Raw genomic sequence first — 20,494 nt, 5'->3', positions numbered from 1 at the left:
TAAATGCTATTTATTAATATTCTTTTAAGTTTATTGGCTGTTTCAAGCAAATATTTTTCAAGGAAAAATATTCTATAAATCATTTTTTTTCTTTATATGATATGTTTATTGTAAGAATAGAGAGATCTTATAGCAATCTTATAAAGTTATGCAATTCCCAAAGTCTCAAGATGAAATATCCAGAAGTTCTCTGTCACATTTTGTTTATATTCTCATCTTTATTATGTGGTTCTAATATGCAAAATACAAATCACTCCTCAGCCCAGTGTGTTGAAATTTGGCCTAATCTTTCTATAGTGCTCAGTAATTTTTTGGAAATTATTCCAAGTAAGAAATACTATTAAAATTATTCCTCCAAAGGGAAAAAAAAAACAAGACAATAATTTACACTTTATGTATTTTTATGGTGAATGGCAATATTTAAAAATTAATTGTACTATTAAAATAATTTTCAGTGATACATAAAATGTAATTGAATATAATACAAAACCAACATTTTGTTTTGAAATAATTAGTACATACAAAAAATAAATATTATTTTACTCAAAGGGAGCAAGGTAGAAAGAGAAGAAATGTCCTCAATATCTTCAAATAAGATTTTATTTATTTATTTATTTTGGCAAATGTTTGTTTTTCTTAACCAAAAGAAAAATGTTCTGATTTTTCTATTTTAAATTCAAGTTCTTATATTCTCAAAAAATCCAAAAGATTAAAGTATTATGTAATAATGTTTAAGTTCACAGAACTATTACATGCTACCTAAGATTTTCTCTGTGTGTGTATTTCTTGTATATTAACAACTTAAACCTTAAACTAAAATTTAAAAAAAATTTTGATCCTATGAAATTTTATATCATAAATTATTATTTTAAAAATTATACATCTACAGTACTATTTATTGTATTTCTCAATGATTATAAGTTTTTTTCATAGATTCTTTTACCTCACTGTAAAGCTTAACTCTTTTGATATTTAAATTGCTTAAAATGTCATCATATATATTCCTTCTGCTTTTAAGATAATTGTTCTTTACAAAATGCTTTTTAAATATCAGCTGTTTTGTCTACCCCAAGGACTTCTTCCACCTACACATTTAAATTTCTAATTAAGAGTAGCTCTTAGGCTTCTGCTTATTTGTTTGCCCTATCTGGACTGGCACTCCCCCAAACCAGGAGCCAGCTGCCAGGTGATGACACTTCTTTGGGTTCATGACTAGAGGATAGTACAGAGGGTTACAGATGGCCACATAGCGGTCATAAGACATCACAGCCAGGAGGAAACATTCTGTTGCTCCAAACATTAGGAAGAAATACATTTGTGTGGCACAGCTCAGTAGGGAGATGCTCCTATCCTGAGTCCAAATGCTGACCAGAATCCTCGGGAGAGTGACTGAGACATAACAGATTTCCAGTGAAGAAAAATGTGCCAAGAAAAAGTACATGGGTTTGTGCAGTGCAGGGTCCAGCCTGGTTATTATGATTATGAGGAAGTTCCCAATGAGGATAACCATGTAAATGATGGAGAACACCCCAGGTAGGAAACCTTGGATGTTTGGAAATTCAGAAAATCCCAGCAAGACAAACCGTACCACTGTGGAGACATTGTCTTCTATCTCTTCATGCTTCATCTATGGGGAAGAGTCAATCAGAAGTAGAAAATTAACTACATTTTCCTTTGGTTTTCTTATGTGTATACTGAAGATGGCCTGAATTCAAATTTCCCAGTTACCTTTAAGATAAAGACCTATGTCTTCTATTTGGTCTGGAATTGTCATAAATATTTTTTAAAATTATTCCTAAGTATATCTACATGTAAGTTGTAGTATTTTTTTTTTCTGTTGAAGGTTATTGCACATTTTTTTTCTGTTTCTGTGATGAAGCATGCCACATTAATTCTCATTTGAACAGTCAGAAAATCTAAGTGTGAGTCTAGGCTCAAGTAGAGCAAATTCTACTCTTTTAGTTTATATTTTTCTGCTCTCCCAACATTGTTTTGTGTACAATGATCAATTCAAAATTACCTTAAATTTATGAGAATATGTTCTTTAAGACATTTCTAATACTTTTAGAGAAGAGTGTATTTCATCTTTGAAATTGATTTTTGTATATTTCCCATGATCATTTTAGCATTGATATTCTGTAAAATCCATTAAAAAATAATGATTAACTGTCCATGAAATATAATGCAATACTATTTAATCTTTAAAATTGTGTATTCATTTAACTGTAAGTTTATGAAATCAGAAGTCACAGATTTTGTTCAGATTTTCTAGTACAATTGAAATTCAGAAGGATACTGAGGATGAGGGACACTTAACATGTTTTTCCTATAGAAGGAAGCTCAATAGTCAAGAAGCAATCTCATTTACATCTGCAGTCAGGAAACAGGTCCTAGCTACATTATGCACCTCTTTATTCTGAATTCAGATCTATGCATAAAAAAGACATTTAGCACATCTCTTCTCCTGGACATTTTCCTAGATCACTCATATCCTCAGGAATGACTGCTATTCTATAACTGAGTTCATTTGCTCCATTGAGTCTATTCCCTTGCTTTTATGTGTGGGTTCATGCATGAGTGTGTTTGTATGCTATTATTTATTTACATTATGAATGAATTCCTTTTATTTTTAGACCTATGAAATATATCATATTTGATATTATAAACACTATTTTATATGTGGTATAGCATAGTTTTCCAAACATTTTCATTGGCCAAATTTTTGCATAAATTAAAATGAGTCAAATAATTGAAGTAATGCCCAAGACTTAAGTACATGTTCCCTAATTTCTGAGTTTCTATGCATGCCTTGTATGTGTGTGTGTGTGTGTGTGTGTGCACGCATGTGTGTTTGTGTGTGTGTGTGTGTACATATGTTTGTGGTTTTGGTGGTTATATGTGAATTATTATACCTCATTAACTCTTTTAGAAGAGGTCTATCATCTCATTATTTGCTAAGTAATTTCCATATAAGTAATAAATAATTTAAATGCAAAGAGACTATATGCAACAATGATGAATACCTCTAATCTTATTATAAGATTGTTAAGTTTGCACAGTTGTTAAGATTTCAACTTCAAATACAGTTGCAAATGGGGAAAGATCAACAGTTCATGCTGAACTTGGGCATCCTGTGGACTTCATAATTGACCATGGCAACGTTACATAAGTATTTCTTGCTACATCTCCAATATTATACCAAATATTAAAGTGCTAAAGGTACTTCAAACTTCTTCAATAATTATAAAATTACTCTAAATGAAAATTTGATATTCCAGTGTAAAAAGTTAGAACTGAGACTCAAAGTGGCTCTAGTGCAATTATAAGGATATGAAACTTTTACACAAAGTATTTTATTTTTCAACATAAAAATATTTTAAGCAGTTATTCTTGTATCTAATTAACCTGAGAACTCAATAAATTGACTCTTATAAAAACCATTGATCGAATCTACAATTTATTGGGGACTTTCATATATTTGAGCCCACATTTGATTATCTAATGTTAACCTTTAGAAATTGCCACCTTCTTCTATCTGTTTGCTATACCAGTTCACTAACTTTTTATGCTTTTTACACACTGTAATCTCCTTTTGCTCTCATTTCCCTCAGTTCAAGTTGGAGGGTACTTTTATAAAGCAATTTACAACTGAGCTTTCAAAATGTAATAAAGAACAAAAATCATTCTGAACACAACTTGTGCTCTATCTATACCTACTGAAATGTAAACTTTCTTTTCCATTTATTTTCTTTTCTTTTCTTTTTCCTAGGTGAGGGAGTCTTAAATTTCCATTTATAAAATGAACCAACAATTTTATGAATATTTAATGTAATTCTTTGTGTCCAACTCTATATAAAGGAAATAATATTATAATCCCTGCTACTCAGAGGGCTGAATTGGGAGGAGGAAAATTTTGAGATCAGCCTGGGCAAATTAGCAACACTTTTCTCAAAATAGAAAGGAATAAATCCCTGGGTGTGAAGCTCAGTGGCTGGGTACCCCTGGATTCAATACTCAATACCTAAAAAGAGAGAAATGTTATAATTACTTATAATTATTCAAATTGTTCTTAAATTCTAGACAGAATTGGGCATACCAAGCTTACTGAAATCACTCAACATTCTTGCTTATTTCTCAGACTCTGGGAAATCTTTAGAAATTTCTATTTATACTACTGAGAGAGAAAATGACTAGTAATTCAGTTAGATGTAGCTACCTGTTGTTTTTTTTTTTTCAGAAACTTCTAGTTTATTTAACAGCTATTCCCTTTGAACAATGAAACAATGATTTCATTTTGTATAAATATTGTGGAATTAATCAGAGCTTCTCTCATACATATAATATTCTTAGCAAGTTGATGGAACCACTTTAAAAATAAGATATAAAAGGAGATATGAATTTTCAGAAGTCAGAATGATGTCCTTCTGCCAGAAATCTCTGAAAATAAAAATATATAAAAAAGCCAATATTTCTCCAGCAGTTTTAGATTCATTTATCATGGATTTGACCCTTCAAACAGGAACCTCTTTTAGTAGCAGAATGCAGAGCCATTTTATTACTCTGTATTGACTATTTTGCTCACCTAGTATATATAATTTGGTTTGAAACAGATAAGAAGTCCAGGTCTTGTTGATGTAAAATAGTTAAAAACATGCTTATCACATAATTATTTAGCAAATATTAGCACATAAGAAGATGATGAAAATACTTTAAGGATGTCTCTTTTTATTGAAAAGAATTTTCATTTTGCTTTCAGTTCACCTAAAAATGGCAAAAATCACAATAATACAAATGTAATCTGAAAGACATCTTGGAATTGAAAAAGTAAGCAACAACAAATGGTTCCTTTAAATTTTAAATATTTCTTCTTGCTCAGGTTCTTAAAAGTAGACATGAAAATACATGCTATATTTGTCAAAGTACTCCATGCTTATCTATTTTAGGATTGGGTTAGACATAATGCTTACCTTTAGTGATTCCAGAAGACCGAAATAATAAACAAGTGTGTCCTTTTGAAAGTTTAGAAATTTACCTGCATAAATATCAAAGGGTAAGCCTTGTCTAATATATATTCAATACCAGGAAAAAAAAAAAAAAAAAGCAGTGCTCCTGAGGTAGGAAATAGTGTCTGCCTTGGGGATAAGTCTTTTCCCACGTAACTTCCTAATTGAGGAAAACATTTCATGATATTCAAGGAGTTTAGTATAACACACTAAAACATGCCTGGTTATACCACCCCTCATATTCTCAGTTTCTCTTCCTTTTTGTGCTTATTAATAAATATGAAGATTGGAAAATCTACAGTTAATAATTGCATATTAGTTATGATTCAAACAAAAATATTTTTATCAAAACTGCAAATGGTCAGTGCCTTCGATTAGAATTAAATTTTATGTGCCATTAAATGTTTTCAAGAGGGATGGGGATATAGTTCAGTGGGTAGAGAGAGTGCTTGCATCCCAAGCATAAAACATCACAAATAAATAAATAAATAAATAAAGGTTTTTAAGAGGTTCAAGTCTCTTCAGACATTCCTGTCATCGTCAACACAAGTCTGCCTCCTATAAATCCACGTTGGACAGTTAGACCTCATCATCCCCCACACAAACAAAAAAGGAGAAGTAGAATTAATGCTAGTATTCACTTTATCTTTTCAGGTGCACAAACTGAAAAAGTCATGCAGACTTTCCAGAAGTAATCCCCAATGTAAAAATTTAGTGACAGGACTATAGCAACCTGGAAAAGAGGCTGTAAAATGTAACTTCTAGTGAGATTGCCAAGTAACCAACTATTTACTATTTTATCATTAATTGCCCTATTTTGACAAAATATAGAATTTTAAGAAGTTATTGCTAATTTTTGATTCAATGAGCTCCTCCAATTGAGTGTTAAGTAATAAGATAGGTTTTTATAACTTGCCCAATCATCCACAAAAGCACACTTAGACACACTCACAGGTTCAAGGGAGACAATAAAAGATGAAGTCACAGGAACCTGGAATATATGTATATAAACATAAGGAATAATGAATACATAAATGGAAAATATACTTTAGAACATATGTGTTTCTCATTTCCAAATGTTGAAAGCTATAACTGTTATGCACCTACCTATTTTTGAGTGATAATATTTGTGATTAATTTAAATTTAACATTAAAATTTACATGCAGATCCACCTCCACTGTCCATCTGCTTGTTAGACCAGGCCCAAGGTAGGCTCGAGTCTGCCACCCCTCTCCACCAGGGAGCCCAGGCCTAAAACACTTCCATCTTGGGATACTGCAGCCATTGCCATAGCTGTCCCTCTGCAGTAGTCTCTACCTTGCCACAACAGACAGGGCCTAGAAGCAGCTACATCTTGGAGCAGGCATACCAAAGTCAATGTAAGGTTCACCTTTTCAGCTCCATCTCTGAGAGAGACTGCATTCATCTTGGAGCACCTGCACTGCTATCTCAAGTTACTACCACTATTGCCAAAACCACCTTTAGTTGCGGTAGCATCCATTGTGGGACACCTGCGGAGTCTGGAAGCCCAATATCAAGGCGATACATATAATCTGTGTGGATACTACAATGTTATAGGGTAGAAACTGTAATATCTCAGATCCATAATGCAAGAAAGAAAGACACATAGACAACATGAAAAAAAAAAAACAAGGGAGGAAATTGCGCCAAACAAACTGGTATACTACAATAACAATCCATGGGCAGTACATTTACAGAAAAGGAGGTCAAAATGTTCATAATATGATCAGTGAACTAAATAATGACCTAAATGATCAAATACAGGCAAAAATTGATCACTCCAACAAAGGGATAAAAGAGCAAATGCAGGTAACAAAAGATTACTTCAAGAAAAAGATAGAGACTCTTACAAAAAACAGTCAAAAATCCTTGAAATGAAGAAAAAATAAAGCAAATAAAAAACTCATTAGAAAGCATCACCAACAGGCTAGATTACTTGGAAGAAAGAACATCAGATAATGAAGACAATGTATACAATCTGGAAGATGTTGACCACACAGTGAAGAAAGTTAGAAACTTTTATAAAGAGAATATTCAAGAAATATGGGACAGCATCAAAAGACCAAATATAAGAGTTATTGTGATAGAAGAAGGAACAGAGTTTCAAACCAAAGGAATATACAATCTTTTCAATGAGATAACATCAGTGAATTTCCCAAACATTAAATGAATTAGAAAATCAAATAGAAAAGACTAATAGGACACCAAATGTACAAAATTACAATAGCTTTACACAAAGGCACATTATAATGAAAGGATGAAATCTTAAAGACCTCAAGAGATCAGACGAGATCGGGCGCGTTCAGGGTGGTATGGCCGTACATGGAAATGGTAGGAGACCTACAATGATACACAAAATTATAAGAGGTTATGAGGGGCAAGGGGGAGGGGAAAAAAGGGAGAGAATTGAACAACAGCAGAGGAGGTAGAGAGGGAAGATGGGAGGGGAGGGGAGGGGAGGGGGGATAGTAGGGGATAGGAAAGGTAGCAGAATACAACAGTCACTAATATGCCATTATGTAAAAATGTGAGTATGTAACAGATGTGATTCTGCAATCTGTATTTGGGGTAAAAAAGAGAGTTCAAAACCCAATTGAGTCAAATGTATGAAAGATGATATATCATGAGCTCTGTAATGTTTTGAACAATCAATAAAAAAAAATGTTTATTGAAAGATAGTTTCTAATTCCTTACTTTACATAATTATTTTGAGGCCTTCTTCTGTCAGCAAGTACATGCCTGTAGTCCTAGTAACTCCTCAGACTGATACACGAAGATTGCAAGTTAGAGGCCAGCCTCAGCAAATTAGAGAGACAGTTCAGCAATTTTGGAAATTACTATCTCAAAATAAAAAACAAAAAAGAACTGGGCAAGTAGCTCAGTGGTAAAGTGTCCCTAGGTTAAAGCACTGTGGATAGAGAGAGAGTGAGGGAGAGAGGGAGGGAGGGAGGGAGGGAGGGAGAGAGAGAGAGAGAGAGAGAGAACCTTTTATATATGTCCATTTCTGCACCCATTCAATTTGTATAAGTATGGACTTGTGAATCCATCTTTTACTGTATAATGTACACTACACTAGAATGATTATTACTTTTGATGCTAAATAAACTGAAATTTGAGCATAAAAAAATACTTAGCTATATCATCTCTGTGCTGTGATATCTCATGCAAGTTATTTGAAGTCTGTGTCTCAGTCTTCTCTTTTATAATTTAATTCTGTGATAATAAGTCTTCAGTAACTACTATCCACTAACATTGTTACGAGAGCAAGTAAAAACATATGAAGTTACCTATGATTCCTTTTCTCATATTTTCTTGTAAACATTTTAATTGTTCATTATGGTTGCAAGAATTCAGAAAAAGACTGGCAAACAATGGATTTCTTCACACATCCATCCTAAATTTAAACTGAGCTTCTGGAACAGTTTTCTAGTACTGAATAGTTTTCTGTGATAACTAATGCATTAAATTCTATTGAGCATTTGAACTATAAAAAAAAAAAAGACCTCAAGAGAGATGAATCAGATTACATATAGGGGAACCAAGTCTTATCTCAGCAGATATTTCAACCCAGACACTCAAAGCAAGGAGATCATGGAACAACATGATATGAAAGAAAATAAAAGCTCTGAAAGAAAATGGATGCCAAACAAAAATATTCTATCCAGCCAAATTAAGCATTAGAATTGATGATGAAATAAAAACATTTTTTGGTAAACAAAAGTTAAAAAAAATTACAACTAGAAAGCCCACACTACAAAACCTACAAAACATCATTGGTAAAATATTCCGTGAAGAGAAAATTAAAAAAAAAAAAAAAACAATGATGAAAATCAGCAGAGAGAGGTATTACACTAAAGGAAAAATTAAACAGAGAAGAAACAAAGTCAATTTATGCCAAAGTCTCGGCTTGGCACTGAATCACGAGCCACTCACAGCTTTGTAGATTCAAACAGCAATTCTTTATTCCTGAAACTCACACCGGCCTCTACACAAACACGTTCTGGGGAGATCCAAGTTCTGCCCGCCCAATTCACCTACTCCACAAGGCTTTTTTCCAAATCCCATTTGAATCTCAGGAGAACACAGCAGGAACTCAGGCAACAGGCATGCCCTACTCCCAGCAGGAATAACCTTCAACCTGCAACTTCCCTAAACCCGGATTATCTTAAACCAGGAACGCCCTAAACTTGTCTTAAACCAGGAATGCCCTAGACCCAAATTGTCTTAAACCCGGATACTTCCTAAAACCTGCAGGATACACCCTAATCCTGGATCCACCCTGGTCCTTGATCAGGGTCACCTTTCTCAAAGACACATGCAATGTCCAAGGCAAGTCCATTTAACATGGGGTATGCTGGCAAGGAAATATCCATGCATCATTCCTACTTGGCAATGGCCCTCAGCAAATTTAAATACCAAAAATAAACAACAATAGCTGGGAATACAATCATGTCTCAATAATAACTCTGAAAGTTAATGGCCTAAACTCACCAATCAAAAGACATACACTAGCAGATTGGATTTAAAAAGACTCAATGATATGCTGCCACCAAGAGATTCATTTCATAGGAAAAGATATCCAGAGACTGAAGGTGAAAGGTTCAGAAAAATCATACCACTCTAATGGACTGCAGAGACAATCAGGGGTTTCCATCTTCATTTCAAATAAAGTGGACTTCAAGCTAAAGTTAATCAAAAGGGATAAAAAAGAACACCTCAAATTTTTCAAGGGAACCATACACCAACAAGACATAAAAACTATAAACATATAGGCCCCAAACAATGGAGCATCTATGTTCATCAAACAAACTCTTCTCAAGTTCAAGAGTCAAATAGACCACAACAAAATAATTCTGGGTGACTTTCACACACCTCTTTTACCACTGGATAGATATTCCAAACAAAAGCTGAACAAAGAAACTATAGAACTCAATAATACAATTAATAACTTTGACTTAACTGACATATATACAATATTTCACCCTTTAATGAGTGAATACACTTTCTTATCAGTAGCACATGAATCCTTCTCTAAAATAGACTATGTATTATGCCAGAAAGCAAATCTTAGCAAACATAAAAAAGTAGAGACACTACCCTTCATTCTATCAAATCATAATGGAATGAAATTAGAAATCAACGATAAAATAAGAGATAAAAGCTACTCTAACATCTGGAGACTAAGTAATATGCTACTGGTTGAACAATGTGTTGTAAAAGATATCAAATCAAGGAGGAAGTTTAAGAAATTTAAGAGGTGAATGAGAACATTGCTATAAATATCAAAATCTCTGGGACACTATGAAGGCAGTACTAAGAGGAAAATTCATTGCATAGAATTCATTCCTTAAAAGAAAAAGTCAACAAATAAATGACTTAACTCTACATATCGAAGCCCTAGAAAAAAAGAACAAATCAACACCAAAAGCAGCAAAAGACAAAAAAATAATTGAAACCAGGGCTGAAATCAATGAAGTTGAAACAAAAGAAAGAATTGAAAAAAGTTGACAGAACAAAATGTTGGTTCTTTAAAAAAATAAATAAAACAAACCCTTAGTCATGTTAATGAAGAGAAGAAGACAGAAAACTCAAATTACTAAAATATGTGATGAAAAAGGCATCATCATGACAGACACTACAGAAATACAGAAGATAATTAGAAATTATTTTGAAAACCTGTACTCCAATAAAACAGAAATATTGAAGGCATCAACAAATTTCTAGAGTCATATAATTTGCCCATTTTTGTTTAAATCAGGATGATACACACAATTTAAACGGATCAATTCCAAGTGATGAAATAGAAGACACCATCAGAAGCCTATTAACAAAGAATGGGGATGGATACACAGCTGAATTCTACATGGCCTATTAAATAACTAATACCAATACTGCTCAAATTATTTTGTGAAATAGAAAAAGAGGAAACACTTCCAACGTAATTCTATGAGGACCGTATTACCCTGATTCCAAAACCAGGCAATGACACATCAAAGGAAGAAAACTTGAGATCCTTATCTCTAATGAACATACATACAAAAATTCTTAATAGCATTCTAGCAAATTGAATACAGGAACATATGAAAAAGATAGTACAGCAAGATCAAGTGGGGTTCATGCCAGAAATGAAAGGTTGGTTCAACATATGGAAATCAATAAATGTAATTCATCACATCAATAGACTTAAAGATAAGAATCATCTCAATAGGTAAAGAAAAACTTTCAACAAAATACAGCACCCCTTTAAGTTAAAAACACTAGAGTAACTCAGGATAACAGGAATGTATCCCAACACTGTGACAGCTATCTATTCTAAACTACAGGCCAACATCATTTTAAAAACATTAAACATCATTTAATGTTTTTAATTAAAAACATTACCTCTAAAAAATGGAACAAGACAGGGATGCCCTCTTTCATCACTTCTATTTAACATAGTTCTTGAAAAATGAGCCAGAGCAACTAGAAAGATGACAGAAATTAAAAGGATATGGATAAGAAAAGAAGAACTCAAATTCGCCCTATTTGCTGGTGATATCATTCTACATCTAGAAGACCCAAAATTTTCACCAGAAAACCTCTAGAACTAATAAATCAATTCAGCAAAATAGCAGGATATAAAATCAAAAACACCCATAAATTAAAAGAATTTTTGTATATCAGTGACAAATCCGCTGAAAGGGAAACAAGGAAAGCCACCCCATTTATAATACCCTCAAAAAATAAAATACTTGGAATCAACAATGAAAAAGGTGAAAGACCTCTATAATAAAAACTATAGAATGCTAAAGAAATAAATTAAAGAAGACCTTAGAAATGGAAAGTTCTCCCTTGTTCTTAGATAGGCAGAATTAATATTGTCAAAATGATCATACTACCAAAAGCACTATATAGATTTAATGCAATTCCACTCAAAATCCTTATGACATTCCTCATAGAATTAGAAAAAGCAGTCATGAAATTCATCTGGAAAAATAAGAGACCCAGAATAGCTAAAGCAATCTTTAACAGGAAGAGTGAAGCAAGTGGCATCACTATACCATACTTTAAACTACACTACAGAGCAATAGTAACAAAAAAGAGCATGGTATTGGCACCAAAATATACTGCAGACCAATGGTATAGATTACAGGACACAGAGAAAAACCCATATACCTACAGTTATCTTATATTAGATAAAGTAGCCAAAAACATACACTGGAGAAAAGATAGCCTCTTCAACAAATGGTACTGGGAAAACTGAAAATACATATGCAACAAAATGAAATTAAACCTTTATCTCTCACCATGCACAAAACTCAATTCAAAGTGGATGAAGAACCTTCGAATTAAACCAGAAACACTATGTCTATTAGAAGAAAAAGTAGGCCCAAATCTCCATCATGTGGAATTAGGCCCTGACTTCTTTAAAAAGACTCCTATAGTGCAAGAGTTAAAATAAAGAATCAATAAATGGGATGGATTCAAACTAAAAAGTTTCTTCTCAGCAAAAGAAACAATCAATGAGGTGCATTAAAAGCCTACATTTTTGGAGCAAATTTTTATTACACACACCAGATTGAGCACTAATCTCTTGGATATATAAAGAATTCAAACATCTTAACACTACATAAATAAATAAAGAAAGAAAGAAAGAAAGAAAGAAAGAAAGAAAGAAAAAAAGAAATAAAATAACCCAATTAATAATTAGGCCAAGGAACTGAACATATACTTATCAGAAGATGGTATACAATCAATCAACAAATATATGAAAAAATGTTCAGCATATCTAGCAATTAGAGAAATGCAAATAAAAACTACTTAATTCTCACTCCAGTCAGAATTAAGAATACAAACAACAATAACTGTTGCCTAGTATGTGGGGAAAAAGGCACATCCATACACTGCTGGTGGGACTAAAAAAGTGGTGCAGTCAATATGGAAAACAGTATGGAGATTCCTTGGAAAACTGGGAATGAAACCACCATTTGACCCAGCTATACCACTCCTTGGTGTATACCCAAAGGTCTTAAAAACAGCATACTACAGGGACACAGACACCTCAATGTTTATAGCAGCCCAATTCATAATAGCTAAACTGTGGAAGCATTCCAGATGTCCTTCAGTAGATAAATGGATAAAGAAAATGTGGTATATATACAAAATGGAATATTATTCAGCATTAAAAGAGAATAAAATCATGACACTTGTAGATAAATGGATGGAATTGGAGAATATAATGCTAAGTGAATTTAGCCAATCCCACAAAAGCAAATGCCAAATGTTTTCTCTGACATAAGGATGTTGATTCATAATGGGTTTGGCGGGGAGCATGTGAGGATTAATAGAACTCTAGATAGAGAAAAGGAGAGGGAGGTAAAGGGAAGGAGCATGGGTGTAGATAAGATAGTAGAATGAGATGGACATCATTACCCTAAGTACATGTATGAAGAGACATGATGGTGTGACTCTACTTTGTGTACAACCAGACTTATGCAAAATTGCCCTCTATATGTCTGATATTAATTGAAATGAATTCTGCTGTCATATATAACAAATCAGAATTTTTAAAATGCAGTATTAATTTTTGTCTTAAATTTCACTTGACTCTTATACATTGTTTAATTAGGCCATGCCTTTCTCATACTGTTCAGTTACACAGATCTTCATGTATTTTATGTATATTTCCTTTGAGAGATATGTGCTTTGCCAATATTTTCCTGAGACTGTAGCCTATATTTTTATTTTCCTGACAATGTTGACACTAAACAAAATATTTAATATCGATGAAGTATGATTTATAAAGATTTTCCTATAAGGTTTGTGCTTTTGGTAACATTTATTGATATATGGTTATACAGGGTCATGCATATTTTCTGAAACATATTCTTCCAACCACTCTGAATTTTTAGCATTATATATGGCTAAGTAAATAATAATGAGTCAATAATTTCTTAAGACAAGAATTTTAGTTTTAGGGTTTTCTGCATAGAAGTTCAAATTTTTTTTCAAGAAAAGTCTTTGTATCCTTCTGAACTATGTTTCAATAATAAAATGCTTATAAAAATTAAACCAAACTAAATAAGAATAGTAAAAATTCACTGTGTTTTGTATGAGACAGTTTCCATTACCACTTTCAGTTACATGGAATGGAAGATCTACCTGGACACTGTATGCCAGATAGGTTAGCAGCTCTCTAATCTTCAGAGGTAGGTTCCTGTGATTTCAAGTAGCATATTGGAAAGAAATTTCCAGAATTATTACAAATGCTGTCAAATTAAATAGGAAGTCATTGTCCCGGTGGGGCCAAGATTATAGCTCTGCTTGAGTGTGCACAGACTTTGGTACAGATTAGCCAACAATTTAATAGGAGTTTCTGGTGAATGAGAAAATAAAATGGGTACTATTGAAATACTAATCATTGTAGTGATTTGAATGACTGGATGCAAGTGCAAGGCCACACATACACTCATGGCTGTCCCAAGAGGGATCCCAGTGAATGGGACCATGTAAATGCAGGGAGTATAATCCATCAAAAACTTGCATAGTTCCTGAAATTTTAATACATTTTCCAAGTTTCCAAGCCAGCCACAAGTTCATCTATAAATAAATGTTGTTGGAAGTCTTCCTGGCAGGGCTATTAAAATATATAATAATTATCATTGGCTGGTCACTAAGCTATACTGACCAATGAGAAAAACTTAGGAATTCAGGCACTGGAATAACAACAACAACAACAACAACAACAACAACAACAACCAGATTTTACCAGTAGTTTCACAGCATAAATTGATTTCACAAAATTAGCCCAGGCAAGAGACTAAACAAACAAATAAACAAACAACAACAACACCCCTTTCTAAATGGTACTAAAGTCTGGAGTTGCTGAAGTATCAAAAATCAATTTTTCAGTGTTAGCCAGACTTTATAAGATATGTAATGAAACAAAAAAGTATGACTTGTACAAAGAAACAAAATCAATAACATTGAAAATAGCAGGTTGGTGCTAGGAGTCCTGTGATCTGAGGAATATGAAATAAAGTCGTTGAGTTGACAGGAAGTGACACCATAGATCAAGTCAAAATTATAAAAAAAAAGTGAGAGCCTTTGTGAAGCTAATTATACCAGTGATTATAAAGCATGGCATTTGCATATTTTTTATTTTCCCTTAAAAAACTTTAAGTAGTTTTTAAAACAACAATCTAAATCTATGATTTTGTATATATTAGAAATGATTTTGAAAGTATTAAAATTATTGTAAAAGATAATATGAACAATTTTATAGAAAACAATCAGTCAGACAAATCAACTTCAAGAATGACATCACATCCAAAATGATGGGCAATAATATGAAATCAAATATTTACATAAAGTTCTAATGAGCAATTGAATTAAAAATCAATAAATCTCTACACAAAAAAAGACAAATACAAGAGGGCTTCACTAATGATTGTATTTTTCTTTTCACATTCACTTTTGTATTTCACCAATTTTAATGCTTTTTTTACTGAATTATAGTAATACATAATAGTTGGTTTTATTTTGATATACTCATACTAGCATCAATTTAATTCCATCCATTTGAATTCCTAGTGCCTCCTCTTTCCCTCACCTCCTCCATTATGTATTAGGCTTCCTTTAATCTATTGTTCTTTATTCTACATATTTTTTAACATACATACATGTGGAAACTTAGAGAAAGAAAGATAATCAAAACAAAAAAAATATATAAGTATATTTTTTATGACATACAGTAATATATATGAATGTATATTATGATTGATAAAGTTAAAACGAGACAAATCCCAAATGTAGATATGAGGATCAGAAGGAAATTTTACATGGAAACTCATAGACATTATTGAAATACTAATAGAAATATTCCTAATAACTTTCAAACTAAAAATATGCCAATTAGATAAAAATGATTCCTTAAAATCCACAAAATGTGGATCCTTTCTCAAGATGAAATAGAAAATTTGTATAGTATACCTAACTAGCAGAAAAATTGAACATTATTTTTTTAATCTAAAAGGCTGGTCACTAAGTATCATATGGAAGTGGTGTATAATGACTTCAACAGGTCCAGTTGACACAAGTAATTTACTTGAGAAAAAAGTCCAAATTCTCAGGGTCCTTTTTCCTTCTACATTTTTTTCTCCCTAATTCTGTATTAATGACCTCATGAAAGCTGACTTAACAAAATAAAAAAATAGGCCTAGTTTACCTGTTTCTGTGTGACATTTTGAAGCCATCCCAAAACTCACCTATGCAACACTGTAGCCACTTCCTGGGACATCTCTGAAGGATACTGGTGCAGAGATATGTCCCCAGGGGGGAGAACTCGGAGCAGAATTTCTGGTTGTTCATTTAGTTCTGAAGGAAAATAGCCAGATGTCTTATTGGGTACCTATCCATTGGTTAAAGTTAATGGTTTGAGGGAACAATGAGGAATTTGGAAAAAGTAAAATTTAAAAATTTTATCATTAAGAGGTCTTCAGAAAAGATACATGAATAGACTTCTCCAAATGACCCAAAAAAGTAAAGATATTTGTGATCAATGTGAATGTTTATCAAAGGTTGAACTCAGCTGAGGAAGTTTTGGGTAATCAAATGGGTAAGGAAACCTATTCTGTGGTTTCTTCTCAGCCTCTTTCCTCAGTTATCATTAGCATTATCCAATGGGCTGCTGTGCCAAGAGACCACTCAGACATAGGGAGAGGCTATGCATGGACACAGCAGCGTGCACTTCCAGTTAACATCATCAATCTGATTAGAGTCACTGATGAATATCTAATCTGTCAGGAGAAGTGATTAATTTGAAATTCCTGGCATGCCATCATTTTCTGGGATGTCCTCCAACACCCTAGTGGCAGACGAATTACACTGTACCTGTTCCATCACAAAAAGAGACGCACTGTGTTCTTACTAAGAGATTGTTTCTTCCAAAACTGTTTTCTCTCAAACAATATTTTTTTCTATATTTCACAGGAGGGAGGGTGAGAAAAAAAAAGGACTCAATTTCTGTCTCAAATCATTTTAAATGCAATAACTTGTGATTTTCTAATTTCTGCCTGTAAATTATTTTCCTGGAATTAGACTTACTATATTTTTCTTTCTTTTGCCATTCTTCTATTACCCATATTTATGTTTGATTTAATAACTTCTTATTGAGGCTTTATGTAAAATTATTGGTGATTTATTCATGCTTTTCTTTGATCTCAGCTAGGGTAGATTTTGGGAGCATGTCATTTGACTTGTTAACACGTATTCTGATATCTTCTACTAGTCAGAAAGTAGTACCACATTTTGTCTTTACTTTGTTTTAGGTATCTCCATGTAAATGTGATAAAGACAGACATTATTCACTGAAGACAAGTGTTCTTAAGAGAAGTTACAAACATTACAAAATTCTTATTTAATCATAAATCTGGTGACAGATCAGATGTCTCAGAAATGTTATTTTTGTATATAATAACAATGATGTTTAACTATATCAATAGGAATGAGATAATAGCACAAGAAACTGTTTAGATTTTTCTTATTCACAAGGCATATAATTTACCACTTGCTTTTATCTTTTTTACATAAATAACCAAGGCAATAAACTCAATGTAATGCATTCCATTGTCATTTATTTTAAAAAATCAATTAAAAAATAAAAATTATTCTGAGATAGCTACATTGAACATCAATTACATTTTAATTCATCATTTTCAGTGACTACAGTGTAAAAGTATGTGTGATATATTTGTGAGTCAATTCAAAAACATGATTTTAGAAAATATTATATCTTCTTCCCTAATTCTACTATAGCTTTTATCTCCCCAAGAAAATTTATACTTTGAAAAATAACTTGTTGATATTCAATATAAAACTTGTCAGTTATTCACAAATTTTTTTCCAGTTCTCCATTTTACTTGCGTACATTTTAATAATATTTATTATACTATGATACAATAACCATATAGGAATATTAACTTTTAAAGGTAAATAAGCAAGGCATAATATTCCCCAACATCATTTATGAAACTACACATTTTTTCTCTAAAGTTTTCTCTGTATAGTCATTATTTAGGTCAAAATACATGTGTATGTGTGTGTGTCAGTGCTTTTGTTCTTCAGTTAATGTCCATTTTCTACCTTTTTTTTAAAAATAGCCTGTCACAAATCTATGGATGTCAATGGCATAATAAGTGATACAACAGAGACTGCAATATTACAAATTCAATTAAAATTATTGCTGTCAATAGTGTGTAGCTAGTAAGTGTTGCACACGCACACAAATATAAATATCAATAAAATGATTTGGAATATTGTGGCACATATAGAGCTTAAAACAGAAGAAACTGTCTACATCAGAAATAAAATTTAATTTAAAAATAGTTATTCAAGAGAAACATAAGTCGCAGAGCTAAAGAAACATACCACTGGATACAGGAAAAATAAATAAGTCCTACAAATGCAAATTGCATTGATTTTCAATTATTTTCCTAATAGTTTTCCCAATGCCATTATAACATCCTTATTCCTTAGGCTATATATCATGGGGTTGAACATGGGAGTCACAACAGTATAGAAAAGAGAAAGCACTTTGTCAGTTTCTGCTGAATGACTAGCCTCAGGTCTTAAATATGTAATAATAGCTGATCCAAAGAATAACACCACCACTGTAAGATGAGAGGAGCAGGTGGAGAAGGCTTTGGCTCTGCTTGTGGCTGATGGCAATTTAAGGACTGTGGAGATGATTTTGATATAGGAGATGAGTATTAACAGGAATGGGGCCGAAACAAACAGCAGAGCAGCCACATAGACCATCAGTTCTTTGGTGAAGGTTTCCCCACAGGCCAGCTTAAGTATTGGGGGGATGTCACAGAAGAAGTGGTTGATTACATTGGAAGAGCAAAATGATAGAGAGAAAATCTGGAAGGTCAGCCCTACCTGCACAGGAATTCCACTGATCCAGGAGGCAACCACCAGCTGGACACAGACCTTGTGGTTCATGAACAGAGGGTACTGCAGAGGGTTACAAATGGCCACATAGTGGTCATAGGCCATCACTGCCAGAAGGAAGCATTCTGTGGCTCCCAGTACAAGAATGAAGCACATTTGTGTAGCACAGGCAACCAAAGAGATGGTCCTTCTCTGGGTCCCGAGATTCACGAGCATTCTGGGGAGAGTAACTGAAACATAGCAGATCTCCAAAAAGGAAAAATTGCCAAGGAAAAAATACATGGGGGTCTGGAGAGCAGGCTCTACTTTTGTTATTACCAAAATGGTTCCATTGCCCAGCAGGATAATCATGTAGATGACCAAGAACAGTCCAAACAGAAACCACTGGAGCTGGGGCACCTCAGCAAACCCCAAAAGGACAAATTCCTTCCATGCAGTTAGGTTTCCTTCTGGGGGTTTTCCATGGTGTTTCATCTGTGGAAAGCAAAAACTGATCATGTGCTTCTCAGAGACCTTCAGGGACAGGTGTGGGCTATCTAAGTGAATCTGGTCATCCACATCAATACTCAGGACCACTGCAATTGTTTGCACTGTAAGAATGTGATATTCCTTGCACATTCCACCTTTTTTTTTTTTTTTTAACCTTAGATCCTATACATGGTCACTCACACATTTCCCTAAGATTATTCAGAATAATCCCATGGTATCTCCTGTCAAAGCCCAGCATAATCCAAATTATTCACAGGCACCTGGACATTTGGCAACTTCTGAAGATAAATCCACAGCTCTGCCATGGCATATCAGGTTTAATTAATTACATTTAATTACGTTTAATTAATTCAACTTTTTGAAAATCCTATTCTTGGGTTTCTCTGAACTTTCTGAAGCATTTTGAATAACACTCTTTCATAGATTTTCTTCTCTCACACTTTTGAAATTTTCATTTATTTATTTTTTTTAGTGGTGCTTGGGCTCAAGCCCAGGTTAATTGTGTTAAGCCCCCAGCCCTCATTTTAAAAACATTTTTATTTGTTCTAATTACATATAGGTGACAGTAGTAATGCATTTTGATATCCTACATAAATGGCATATTATTTCTCATTATTATGGTTGTACATGATGTAGAGTTACACTGGTTGTGTAATCATATATGCACATGGGATAATAACATCTGAGTCATTCTACTTTCTTCCTACCCTTTTAGCCCCTCCCTTCCCGTTTACTCACCTCAAAAGCATAAATGGTACATATCAATGGGACACCACATTATGTTTTGACACTTGAATACATTGCATAATATTTAAATCATGGTACATATTTATTTCCCCAAACATTATTTCCTAATGGTGAAATTTTCATGATCCTTTATTCTAGCTTTTTGAAATAGAGAGCACATTTTTGTGGCTATTTAAACTCTTCATATCTTCCCATCACTTAATTTTAACATAAATGCCTTTATTACATAATTCATAATTATAGAAAGTTGGAAAATGGAGAATATTTTATTGACAAATGGAAAAATGTATCCATCCATAGG

The 20,494-nt window shown here is 33.0% G+C and overlaps 2 protein-coding genes across 2 annotated transcripts; both read right to left on the bottom strand.

Annotated features, from left to right (window-relative positions):
* Positions 1-1,105: 1,105 nt before the first annotated feature.
* On the bottom strand, positions 1,106-1,627 carry LOC113175337 (olfactory receptor 10AG1-like). The gene has a single exon (XM_026379609.2). It carries the CDS (start codon positions 1,625-1,627, stop codon positions 1,106-1,108), a length of 522 nt encoding a protein of 173 aa, XP_026235394.2.
* Positions 1,628-18,489: 16,862 nt separating this feature from the next.
* On the bottom strand, positions 18,490-19,455 carry LOC113175327 (olfactory receptor 10AG1-like). The gene has a single exon (XM_077797543.1). It carries the CDS (start codon positions 19,453-19,455, stop codon positions 18,490-18,492), a length of 966 nt encoding a protein of 321 aa, XP_077653669.1.
* Between the last annotated feature and the right edge of the window lie 1,039 nt (positions 19,456-20,494).

Source organism: Urocitellus parryii, chromosome 4 (assembly GCF_045843805.1).
Source record: "Urocitellus parryii isolate mUroPar1 chromosome 4, mUroPar1.hap1, whole genome shotgun sequence".
Lineage (NCBI taxonomy): Eukaryota > Metazoa > Chordata > Mammalia > Rodentia > Sciuridae > Urocitellus > Urocitellus parryii.
The sequence above is the reverse complement of the archived record's forward strand: the minus strand, read 5'-3'. Positions and strand labels throughout refer to the sequence as shown.